Raw genomic sequence first — 13470 nt, 5'->3', positions numbered from 1 at the left:
CATTTGAATGACTAGAGATACTCAAATCTTTTCTTCTTCCTCCTCCTCTTTTTTGTTTTACTCTCTTTGTCCCTACTTCTTCCACTTTCTGCCTTTCTCATGTATTCATTTATTCAGGTTTATGCTAGATGCTGGAGATTCACCTATAAATCGGACAAATATGTTGCTTGTCCTTGGTGACAATGTAGTTTAATGGAGAAGACCCTGAGCAAATAGTTAAGGAGTATTATAAGGAGAAAGTGCAGTGTTTCATGAGTTTGTAACAGGGAGCCCTAATGTAGTCTGGGTTTTGTGCATGTGTAGGTCAGAGACAGAAGGAGACGAACAGGAAGCAACAAGAAATGAGGATTGACTTGTAGGCATGGATCAGATCATACTTAATTTTCTAGACAGGGCAAGGATTTTATTCTTAAGAGTAATGAAAAGCCAGTAAAGGGTTTAAACAGAGGATTGTTCATGATCAGTTTGTATTTTAAGTTCACTCTGGCTGCAATATAGGGAATTATTTGGAAGGAACCCAGAGTAGATATGGGGGCAGGAGCTAGGTTTGTGAAAAATTATTGAAGCTTCCAGACGATTGGGCAAACAATATTAAGGATTTCTGTGTTTCTCCTACTAGCAATGGGGGAACCTAAGTTTGGTCTTCAAGGGCATGACCCCCAGCCAATATCCAATACATACATTTAAAAAATCACTCCAGGGGCGCCTGGGTGGCTCAGTGGGTTAAGCCTCTGCCTTTGGCTGAGTTCCTGGGATTGAACTCTACATCAGGCTCTCTACTCAGCAGAAAGCCTGCTCCCCCCCAACCCCAGCTCCCCCCGCCTGCCTCTCTGCCTACTTGTGATCTCTGTCAAATAAATAAATAAAGTAAAATTTCTGGCCTCTAAGGATTATCTTTCAGGCATATTGTCCCATGACCCAGGACTGTGTTCTCTCCTAACTTGCCAAGCTCCATACCATGCTCTATAAGACCTTTAATGATCTGGCCACTGCCATATTTTCTAGCCCCATCTTCCTCCCACCTGATCCTGACAGTTATACTCTAGCAGTACTAATCTACTTGAAAGTAGATTACTAATTACTAACTACTGATCTACTTGAAAGGACTCATTATTTTCTTTCATGCCTGTATGTTTTTCCATGTGCTGTGGTTTCTTACCAGTATGCTTTTTTTTCTGGGTCTTATTTGGTAAAGCACAATTCATTTTTTAAAACCCATCTCACGTGTTTCTTCTGGGACGTCTTTCATGACATTGGGCTCTCCAAATTAATAATAATAACAGCAATAACAGTAACAACAGTGGTATTAATTGTAATGTTAATAATGGATGTCTGAATCATCTCCTCCTTCCTTACCATCGTGCTTTTGGGAGAAGGTGACAGTAGGGAGTAACAGGGATTTGAGTGGAAGGATGTATGTCCTGAAAGCACTTTCAAACAAATTTAAAAAACTGTTCTACTCAGATAATAACCATAGACTGAGCAGCTTAAACAACATCCTTCTGTGGCAAGGATTCAATTAGTTGTTACTATGATACGTTGCTTAAGTGTTTGTCCACTGAAACTTAGTTTATTTCCTACCCAAAATAAGTAAGAGAGATGACAGTGTCCCAAGGGTATATTAATGGTTTATTTTATTGTGATTTATAAAATAGATATTTTATTAATGGTTTATCAAGGGTCGTTGAAGGGCAAGGGCAGAGATGCTATAGATGGATGGAAACATGGAAGGGCTTGGGCTAAATTTGTCCTTTTTAGCTTGTGTTTTTCTTACTGTTCTTTATCCAGTGCCCACTACCATTCAATTCTCCGACATTTATATTCATCGGCATGCATTCTGATACACTGCGTTACAGAGCAATGCAGCCTGAGAAGTAGAATGAGTTCGCTAAGGAATGGCAAGAGGCAAGGGTTAAAATAGAGTTCCTCCTTTATTCAGTTTGCTTTAATTCAGGAAGAGATCAAGGAATAGGCAAAGAAGGTTACATGTTTTCTTAGCTTTGCTGTCATAACAAAATACCATAGACTGAGCAGCTTAAACAACAGAAATTTATTAACTCCTAGTTCTGGAGGTCGTAAAGTCCAAGGTCAAGATACATGCTGATTCGGTTCCTGGTGAGAACCCTTTTCTTGGTGTGTGGACTGCTGCCTTCTCATTGTGTCCTCACCCGGCTGGCAGAGAGGGGTATAGAGAGAGGGTGGGGTCTCTGATATTTTCTTCTAAGGGCACTAATCCCATCATGATGGCCCTGTCAGGATACCTCTAATCCTAATTATCTCCCAAAGGCCCCATCTCCAAATATAATGTCATTGGGGGTTGGGGCTTCAACATACTAATTTTAGGGGGTATAATTTAGTTAATAGCAGTGCGTTTGTTGTTTTCTGGTGACTTTCTTACGTCTTAAGATTTTCACCCTTAATAATAATGGTCTGGAGACTTCTTTTCCCAGAAGAAGAAAGGTTTTTCCTCCCTTATGTTTTCTATGTGACTATGGTTACCAGGTTTTTAAAATAAGAACTCCAGATGTCATAGTAATAATTTCCAGACATTATAGTCTTTCCTCACAGATTACGTTACTTTGGCTTCAATAAAGTTTTTCCCCCTTTTCTGTTCCACTTCCTCTCCCCTCTTCCAGGAGTCCTTTCATGCTCTTATTATTACTACATGGGTTTTAGTGTAGGCTTTTCTTTTTTGCAGGTGGAGACCACGTGGCTTTGCAAGGCCAGAGTTAATGAAGATCTTACACAATTCACTCGATGATTCTTTCAAACGCCTTATTTATCCTCTTCTCTGTAGAGAGTTCAGGTACGTATCTTGTAGTAGTTAATTTTATGCACTGTTTATTATTATTTATGGTAATAGACCCATTAAAGCCTGATGTAAATATTCATTGACCCACTAACCCATCCAAAGAACTCAGTCAGGATCACAAAGCAATTATATAGTTAAGCTTAGAGTTCAGTCTGTAGAGGCATTCATATGCATAAACCACAAAACAGAGGTCTTAATTACAATGTACTTTTCAAATCTTGACCAGTTAATGTGTACCCCTTCCAGTCCTATAGTACCAGTTTTGCAGTTTGACAGCCAGGACAAATGAATGGTTTTATTGATGAGAGGTTTAGCTTGGGATAATAAACTAAGAAGTTAATGGAGAATTTAGTTGGAAGCAGTTTTTGGAGGTAAGAGAACCAAAACAGCATGAGAAATTCATCATGTGCTCAGTGGGTCACATGATAAATTTATTACTATGAATTTATTCCTAGGAAGAGAGAGAGCTAATATATGTTTCTAATTCTAAGTGGGTGTTATGTAGGTGGATAACTGTCAGCAGCGATGAGCACGTATTAGAGGAGATGATTAAAGTGACCATCTAGGGGTGCCTGGGTGGCTCAGTGGGTTAAAGCCTCTGCCTTCTGCCCAAGTCATGATCTCAGGGTCCTGGGATCGAGCCCCGCATTGGGCTCTCTGCTCCGCAGGGAGCCTGCTTCCTCCTCTCTCTCTGCCTGCCTCTCTGCCTACTTATGATCTCTGTCTGTCAAATAAATAAATAAAATCTTGAAAAAAAAGTGACCATCTAAATGGACTATTGGAAGGCTTAAGAGTTACAAAGAAGAACTGCAAAAGAGCTGAGGGGCAGCTTGTGGGTTTTTGTAGGGTAAGAGATGGAAAGAAGTTTGAGGAGGCAAAACCCCGCTTTCCTGCTTATCTCTAGCCTTTGTCTTTGTAGTCAATCTTCAAACTAGCCGTTCGCTGATATATTCCTTTCTATGCATTCCAGACTTTCTTCATTTTCTCTTATACGGATTTTAGCAAGGGTTACTTGAAAACTCTAGATTTCTAGCCATCTCTTCAAGCCTATGAGAATTGATAGCAGCTTTTAGAATGTTTGCCTATTTTTCTTTTACTGGACTTGGCCACTGACTTTGGAGGTATTGACAACAGGAGGTACTATAAAAAAAAAAAGGCACAAAGCTTCTTTGGCAGGCTTCTTTTTATCAAAGTCATTCATTCTCTTGATTCATCCTTCATAGCTCAGTTGTCCCTTAACAATATTGTTTCTGTTCAAATCCTATTTCGTTTCAAGTCTGCGCAGGGTAACATCTCTTGCTTTTGAGTGCTGGGGCATAAAATTTAAAACTAAGGGGTTTTGTTCATAAGGGAAAAGAGAAGGTTACCTTATTCAAAATTTTGTTTCCTTTCGTTTTTCTTTATCTTGGTTTTTCGCGGAGCATATAATGTCCAGTGGTGCTTTTTACAGTTTTGCATACATTTGACTTGAGGAGCTTCACTGCCTCTGGAATGACTTCATTGTGATTTGATGTAAGCGATTTGGTGTGGGATTGTTTAATGTTTAATCCTTCTTTGACTTCTTTTAGCAGTGAGCAAACAAGAGCACTTTTCTTCTCTTTTTCTAAAATGCCTTTAGTTAAAAAAATATATCTTATTTTAGTATGTAAGTCAGTTTGCGGATACTATCTACAGATGTGTCTCTTGATAGAAATACTTATAATTACCTAAACAGCAATTGAGGGAGAAAACTCCCAATTGATTTTTCTTTAAAGAAAATTACTTCAATTCTCTAATTAAAAAGAAATTTGTCCTAATGTAGAAAAATTGAATCAGTAAAACACTAAGGAAAAAAATCCACAAAATTTCACTTCCTAAAGATAATGACTGTTAACCAGAGTACTTAAAACAACCATACAGACTCTATTATTTTGCAGACATTTGATTCAATTGACTATATACTATGCAGTCTACTTTGGATTTCTTATTTCTGTAACAAGATGATTCATCCTTGTGTTGCTTTTCACACCTACCTCTTTCATCAGTTCTGTGTTGTCAGCTACCAAGTGCTGCCTATTTTCCCATCCTTTATTACACCTTGAATTTTGCAGCTTTTTGATGTCTGTGGTTACTGTTTTAATTCAGGGTATGATAATTTCTTTTCTGGATTACTGTTCTAGCGTCACAGATGATTTCTGTCTTGTTTTGCCATACTACACCTTTCACATCGCCATCCTTAAACTCCCGTCTGATTATTTTATACTCTTCTACTTAAAATTCTCCAGTGGCTCTTCTTTGTCTTTAGAATTAAATCCAAGCTCTTTAGAAGACCATGCATAGCCTTTTGTGGTCTGATTTCATTTTGGCTCTACAGCCTTATGTCTTGGTATTTCTTTTTACTTTAGCATATGAAATTACTTGCTTTTTCTATAATGAGCCACGAGTCATTAATGTATGGTTCTTCCATTGCCTGCAACATTTTCTCTATGCCTTCATTCTATTCTCCCTGCTTTTGTTGGCTTAACTCTTACTTACTCTTCTTGATTCACCTGAGTAGACGTCTCTTTTAGAGTTTTATGGTTTAATGCCCTTCCCATATGTTCTCATTAGCATCGCACTTAACCATTGTTTATACTTACCTGATTATTTTGCTTTTTCTTCCACTCTGCAGTCATGTTCAGAGCAGGGATCTTGTCTTTCAGCTTTGTATCTCACACTGATCAGGGTACTTTATAGAAGACTGACAGCAAACATTCGCTTTATAAATAAAGTTAAAAGTGAAGATTCAGAAATACCTATCATGATATTTTTCATGTTGTTTGGCTGAATGTGAGAGAATGAAGTGAAAAGATGAGAGAAAGCCTTAAGAAACTGATTCAGACACAAAAAGCAGACATAGTTAGCTGTGTGTGCCTTCAGATATATAGATAATTCTACCCCAGCACTGATACAAAATGTGCTTTGAATGGTTTTTTTACTGTCAGTTTTCTTGTGACCATGGTGTAAATGTCTTTTCCTTTTCTAAGGGAGAAGACATACTTTTTATGTCTTCTTATAAAATTCATAAGAATTTAAGGAGATAATATGTTAAGAGCTTTTGTTAAGAAGATGAATGGTGTTAAGGGGCATCTGACTGGCTCAGTCAGAAAAGTGTGTGACTCTTAATCTCTGAGTCTTGAGTTCGAGCACCACATTGTGTGTAGTGATTACTTAAATATATAAATACTTTAAAAAAAGTGAATGGTGTTACAATTTAGTTTTTAAATGCCTTTAATTCCTTTATAGACATATATTTTTATCCTAAAAAAAGTTTTAAAATTAGAATTCTAATAACTTCTCTGGAGAAAACCTGGGAAATTGTATGCATGAGGCATGGTTCTGGACTGATTACTAATATCCTTGGTCATGTCACATTTCTGTGACAATGACAAGGTGGGGGCTCAATGTGGAGAACTGAACAGAGTAAGAAGATGACATTGTGATTTGTATAGGTAAAAGTGTAAAGCTAAGTACTGATGGAAGAGACTGCTTAGGATTCAATAGTTTATTACTGATCTTGTGTTTATATTTTTAATCAGCTAATAAACTTTAACTTGACTTATTATATGATGTCCAGGTCTTTATATACTCTGTTTCTCTCACATACACAGATATTTATGCATATAGATTTCGTATATAAAGGGCAGATAGAAAAGGAATATAGGTATGACACACTGAGATTTGCTTCAGAATTGTTTGTGGTTTCATGTATAATTTTATATATGATCTTTTCTCCTTTATTTTGTTATAAAAGTTACTCCTGTGAGGAATAAGTGTATGGAAAGAATTCTGTTCTTTGCAGGAAGAAACTTGAGGTGAATGAAAAAACTGAATACTTTCTCTTTTTCCTTTTATTTTTTGGTTTCTAAAGAGCCAAACTAACATCAGATGCAGAGAAGGAATCAGTAATGATGTTTGGACGGAACCTTCGTCAACTGCTTTTAACAAGCCCCGTTCCAGGGCGCACCTTGATGGGAGTGGATCCTGGTTACAAACATGGTTGCAAATTGGCTATAATTTCTCCTACCAGTAAGTACATCTTTCAGCTCTTCAATGAAAAGTTGTTTGGTTGGTCCTAAGTTTCACATCATACATATTGTGAGGATTTGAAATAATGTTAATTTTTGAGGCTCAGAAAATGGTTTTCTCACACACGGTAGTGTGGGAACTAGAAAATCATATTTCAGATTTGTCTTAATTGTTGATCAAAAATCTCAACATGTTACTATCAGTTATACCGTGCCTTTCCCTGTGTCACAGTGGAGATGTTGAAGATTAACTAGGCTCAAGCTTGAAAAACTATTACCCGTCAACTTCTATTTATTATAGTGTATTATATATGATGCATTTTAACTCTGTGTATTTTAACTACTAGACATTTTTGTTTTGCCTAGCATTTTTCCCCTTATTTACTATCTACCCTTTCTATTGCCCTTCAATTCTTGCTGCATTTCTGTGTCTACATTTGAGATTATTTTCCTGCTTGACCCTCTAACCTGTTACATTTAATATGGGGTCAGTTGTTGAGAAATTGTGTTAGTTTTTGCCTAAAATGTTTCTGATTTGCCCTCATTTATGAAGGATATTTTTGCTGGGTATAGAATTCATGACTGGCAGTTATTTTCAGTATCTTATAGGTGTCATTTCATTTTTTGTTTGTGTTCTTTCCCCCCTCTGGCTATTACACTTTTTGTTGAGAATGAGAACTCAAACAAAAACCTTATTATTGCTCTTTTGAAGGTAATGATTTCTTTTTAGGCTGCTAAGATTTTCTGTTTTGATTTTCAGAGGTTTTCTTATGATGTGCTTAGCTCTGTGTGTGGTTGTGTGTTTTGTGTGTGTGTGTGTTGTGTGTTTGGTTTTCTGAGGGTTTTTTACATGAATTCTGCTTGGGATTTGTAGAGCTTGGTATTTCTTTCTGGAATTCCAATTACATATATATTAGACCTTTCAATTTCCTCTTTTTCTGTTTTTCATTCTTTTGTTCTATTTTATATTATTTGTCTTTATATTAATTAAGCCTCTATTCTGCTATGTCTGATCTGCAATTAAAGTTATCCATTGAGTTTCTTATTTAAATTACGGTGTTTTCAAGTTTTCAAATTTCCATTTGGTACCTACAAAAAATGGATTTCAGTTCTCTAATGAACTTTATAATTTTCAATTTTTTTGAGCTTTTATATTTTCCTTATTTTTATCTTAAAGTTCTCTTATTTATTATTTTTATATTATTATATTATGGACTATTACTATATGTTATTATGTATTACATATATATTATATACAATAATATATACTGTTACATTTATTTGTTCATAGTTTCTTTTGGTTTAAATTTTTCTTTCTGAAATAACTTTGATTTTTTTTTAAACGATTTATTTATTTGAAAGAGAGAGGGAGCATGAGAAAGAGCACAAGCTTGGAGTAGGGGCAGAGGAAGAGAGAGAAGCAGGCTTCCCACAGAGCAGGGAGGCTGATAGGGGACTCGATCCCAGGACCCTGGGATCATGACCTGGGCTGAAGGCAGATACTTAACTGACTGAGCCACCTAGATGCTCCTGAAATAACCCTCATGTCTAATTCCGTTTTGAGTTCTCACATGTTATTTTTGGGGTTTTCTAATTCTGATTTATGTTATTCTCACTTTCTTTCTTTCTTTCTTTCTTTTTTTTTGGTAGCTCATTCTTTAAGTTACAATTTTTCTCTGCATTTTGTGAACACATCTTTCTGTAAGGACATACTAGTCTTTTTTTTTTAACTTACTGTTTTAAAAAAATATTCATTCTATATGGAATTTGACCGTCATCCTTTTCTGTTGCTTAGGTTTACATAAAATTCATTTTCCCCAGCTTTTAGGGTAGAAGACCAGGTCAGAAATGATTTTCTAGCTGTATATCTCTAGAGCTGTCCCTTCTTTTTTTCCCCAAATTACTGGTGTTGGGGGGGAAGCACTGTAGTATCTCTATGAATAAAGAGATAGCCTTCTACTTTCTTGAATCTGTTTTCCTGATGCTTTCTCCATTTTATCTGGATTTCTTTCTCCTTTTACCATTTTATCCTTATCTTACTCAGGGGGGATATGATTTCCAACAATTTCTCAATTGGGGTTTTTGTCTTGAAAAGGATATTCTGCCTGGGCTTCATGAATTTGTAGAGACCGAAGTTTTCCAATCCTTCCTAAACTGAATGGGCAGACTTTCTACTGACTTATAAATTGTAGTATGCAGAGATCTTTCCCACACTACAGGGAAATACCTTTTAATATTTTCTGGTCTATGAGATACTTCATTGCTTGTCTCTTCTTGCTCCCACAAAAGTGCCAGTGCATGTAGGTCTTGGTAGTTGCATTGTTCCCACTTGATCATCTTTTGAGTTTTGTGGACTACTTTGCTATAGATAGCCTTGGGTTATTGGTTTTACTGTCCTAGTTGCTCTTTTTTTTATTATGCTATACATTTTTACAGTAAATGGGAAGCATATTTTGCCAGTGTCTTTTCCTGCATCTGTTGAGATACCATACATGTTCGTATTTGGATCTGATATTATTTGTATTACTTACAGGATGACTTTTTAAAAATACTGTATGCACTCCCACATATATATGTATGTAGCTTCAATCTATTTGGTAAGACATTTCCAAGAATTTATCCATTCCAACATTTAAATTAACATGAAATAATTCATAATAGCCTTTATATCTTCTTTTAAATTTTATTATTTTTTGTCTTTATATCTTTTTATTTTTTTATTTTTTTTAAGGATTTTATTTATTTATTTGACAGAGAGAGATCACAAGTAGATGGAGAGGCAGGTAGAGAGAGAGAGAGAGGGAAGCAGGCTCCCCGCTGAGCAGAGAGCCCGATGCGGGACTCGATCCCAGGACCCTGAGATCATGACCCGAGCTGAAGGCAGCGGCTTAACCCACTGAGCCACCCAGGCGCCCCTCTTTATATCTTTTTAATCTGTGCTAAAGCTCTAGTTGTATCCTCTTTTCATTTCTAATATGATTTAGTTTTATCTTTTTTTATTTATCTATAACTTATTTTTCTTGATTGGTATTGTTAAAAGTATGTTTTTCTTAAGTGATTTTTAACTTTAAACTTTACCAGTCCTCTTCATTACATATGTATTTTTCTGTTTTGTTAATTTCTGCTTTTAACTTCATTAATTCCTTCTTTCTGCTCTCTTTGAGATTATTCTCTTGTTCTTTTCATAGCTTCCTAAATTGGTCACTTAGCTCATTATTTCTGTTCTTGAGGTTGTTACCCTCAAATGTTGAGTTTATTTTTCACTGAAATACAATATAGAGAAAAACTAAAGTCATAAATATGCAGCTTAAGACTTATGCAGGGAAAGAAATGCAGGTATCTACAACCCAAAGAAGAAATAGAATAGTATTACAACATTGCCTGGCATTTGGTACATATTCAGTAAATGTTAGCTCAATGTTATGTGTTATTAAAAACCATTTCTCTTTTAGGTATCATGGCATATAATCTAGTTAATAATGATAAGTAGCAAAGTAGTATCCTTATAACTTTGGAAGTAACAAAATTTCAGAGTGTTTGGAAGAATCTGATTTAGTGAATATGAATGATTCATCCTGCATTTTTAAGACAAATGAGTTCCCTTTTCTAGTATAAATTACTTAATCAAATCATCTTTGTGTTGTGTTTTGTCATTTCTTACAAAATGGCTTATTCTTTTCATTTTCTCTAAGGTCAGATACTTCATACCGATGTGGTTTACTTGCATTGTGGACAAGGCTTCCGAGAGGCAGAGAAAATAAAGAGGCTTTTGCTGAATTTCAAGTATGAAAATAAGTAACTTTTTGAGTACTTCACTGGCTCAGCCAATCAGAGATACCTTTGAAGCTCCTAATTTGGAGGGAGGGATTAAGGGAAGTGCCTTGGTGAGAGAGAAGGAATCATGTAAAACAATGCTGGGGCAAATTGCTGGAGAACTCTACATTTGGAGACTCTGGAGGGATGCTTCTCCCTTCCTGTGCCACCTTCACTAAACAAAAGGTGGTAATATGAGCAAAAGTGAGCATTGAATTCTTTTATTTGGGCTTTCTCTCTTTCTCTTTGTCTCTCTCTCTCTCACACCCGTTCTTCCTCCCTTCCCTCCCTTCCTCCCTCCCTTCTTTCCTTCCTTTTTGTTGGATCTGAGGAGTGGATGTGATAGTAGTTTGAAGCTTCAGGGATTATTTGGCACTGTATCACATAATTCAGTCATGATGTCTTTATTATGGCATAGAATGCTTCAGAGTTTCTTATTTATTTGTAAATTTGGTTCCTTCTAGATGGGAAGAAAGCTGACTGTTCTTGATGGTATGACAGTAAAGTACTTCTCTGTTGCCTCTCATACCAAATGTAGGGGCATTGTCCTTTATTCTACAAAAGTCTGTCCCTCCATTGTGAGATCGTGGAGATGATGCTTGGCTATATGAGAGAATAAGATCATCCTGTGATAGTATTTGTGCATTTTCTCCTGATTGACTTAGAAGCATGCCTTGAGCTCATTCCATTTCTTATCTTGTTTATCCCTTGAAGCTGCAGCACAGTGGTGATTGGAAATGGAACTGCCTGCCGGGAAACAGAAGCTTACTTTGCTGACCTGATAATGAAAAATTACTTTGCGCCACTGGATGTTGTTTACTGGTAAGGATGTTAGGAATGTTTGTTTTCTTTGAGAGGCAAAGGAACTTCTCCAGTTCCTTCTGTGATGAATTCTCTCTTCTCTTTTTATGATTGCATCTTCTTTGCCCACAGACCACCTCTTGCTGTTCACAAGTACTTTGTAGGACAACATAAAGTGTCTGTCTCCTAGAGAAATTTGAGTTTCAGTATCCTGAAAACTCACACAGAAATAGCAAGCTAGGGCTTACTTGGTTTCATGGTGTTTCTAGGCTGTACCTTGTGTGAGAGCTCTAATTAATTATTAACTAGTACATAGAACTGTGGATAACTTAGCTTTTTTTTCTTCCAAAGTTCTGAAGCCTATAAATTGTTGGTTTTCAGAACTGACAGCCAAGGGTAAGTATTACCAGTTAAAAGCACTTCTGATATTCCTTTCTTGTTCGTGTCTTCATTGTAAGCTTTCATTTTATATAGACATCCGGTTAACTTCTGAATAGTTTTGGATTAGCATGACCCATTTCTGTAGTCCTACCCCTAGATCTGTAGTAGTTCTGCTTTTGTTCAGCATCGTTTCCTTACTTTCTCTTTGGACGTCAGGTAACCAGGGTTATCTTTTTCTTTTCTTTCTTTTCCTTTTTTTTTTTTAGATTTTATTTTTTTTATTCGACAGAGAGAGAGAGAGAGAGAGAGCGAGCACAAGCAGAGGAGCAGGAGAGGGAGACGCTGGCTCCCCATTGAGCAGGGAGCAGGACACAGGGCTTGATCTTAGAACCCTGGGATCATGACCCCAGGCAAAGGCAGATGCTTAACCCATTGAGCCACCCAGGTACCCCCACACTTACCTTTTTCAAGCTACAGTAGTATTAAGTTCTTAAGTGTTTAATTCTACAACAGAAGACAATTACGATAGCTGATATCTTGGGAAGAGTGCACAAGCACCATCTTCCGCTGCTGGAAGTCAGCTGATGAGTATGTGACTAACAGGATCAACAAACAAAACCCAACACAGGAAGAAGAATCCTAAGATTCTTTTTAGGCCGAAAGAGGAGGGATTTGTATTTAGTGTAGTGTTTCATATGCCAAGAGTATAATCAAGATGTCAGGAAAACAAATGCAGGGTAACCAAAGGGGTTTAGGAGGTCAGGACAAGCCGTAGGTACCACAGGGCCATGGTTCAGGAAAGGACCAGATTGAAAAATCCACCTCAGCATTTTTCCCCCACTCTTCCTCTTCTTGTTCAGGTTGGTCTGGGGAGTACTGTGCATCTTCCCTATTCCAGAAACTGTGCACATGCATCCAGTCCTTTTGAGAACGTGGTACAAGGACCCTATATAGCTGATTCAGTTTATTTCAGGCAACTTGTCTGATTTTTTTTTAACTTGTTCATGTTAATTTAATATAAATATCTATAAATATTTATCTAATATAAATCTGTAGTGCTTATAAATAGAACTTTCAGATATTAATTTATTAAATGTGCTAGTGTGCTAGTATGATTCACTATTTTCAATCCTCTGGCGCATAGTAAGCATTCATTTTATTTTTTGAATATCTAAATATTTGTTTCCATTCATGTTAAATTATTATACTTGATTTTTTGTTCTGCTTTTGTCTTGGTTTTTCCTTTTGTAAAAAAATAGTGTTTTGTTTTGTAGAAGTGGTAAAATTTATTGAAATGTAGAAATGGCTAGCTCCTTTGAGACATGCTTATGAGTGGTATATCTAGTTTCTCCCAAACTGAAACCTTCTTTTTTAATTTTTTTTTTAAAGATTTTATTTATTTATTTGACAGAGAGAGATTACAAGTAGGCAGAGAGGCAGGCAGAGAGAGAGGAGGAAGCAGGCTCCCCGCTGAGCGGAGAGCCCGATGCGGGACTCGATCCCAGGACCCTGAGATCATGACCTGAGCCGAAGGCAGCAGCTTAAACCACTGAGCCAGGGATCATGTTTTATTTATCTCTATCTCCTTCCCATTAAACATAACATCTGTACTTATAG

At 36.6% G+C, this 13470-nt stretch overlaps 1 protein-coding gene across 3 annotated transcripts in view; it reads left to right on the top strand.

Annotated features, from left to right (window-relative positions):
• SRBD1 (S1 RNA binding domain 1) overlaps positions 1–13470 on the top strand; it is a 199150-nt gene that overhangs the window by 45465 nt on the left and 140215 nt on the right. For all 3 annotated transcript variants that reach the window (XM_059406227.1, XM_059406226.1, XM_059406228.1), the window contains exons 11-14: positions 2699–2806; positions 6702–6859; positions 10551–10641; positions 11386–11493. In XM_059406227.1, the coding sequence (XP_059262210.1) occupies positions 2699–2806; positions 6702–6859; positions 10551–10641; positions 11386–11493 (465 nt within the window). The remainder of the gene's footprint in view (positions 1–2698; positions 2807–6701; positions 6860–10550; positions 10642–11385; positions 11494–13470) is intronic.

This window comes from Mustela nigripes, chromosome 7 (assembly GCF_022355385.1).
Source record: "Mustela nigripes isolate SB6536 chromosome 7, MUSNIG.SB6536, whole genome shotgun sequence".
Taxonomy (NCBI): Eukaryota; Metazoa; Chordata; class Mammalia; order Carnivora; family Mustelidae; genus Mustela; species Mustela nigripes.
Note: the sequence above shows the minus strand (reverse complement) of the source record. Positions and strands in the feature narration are given on the sequence as shown.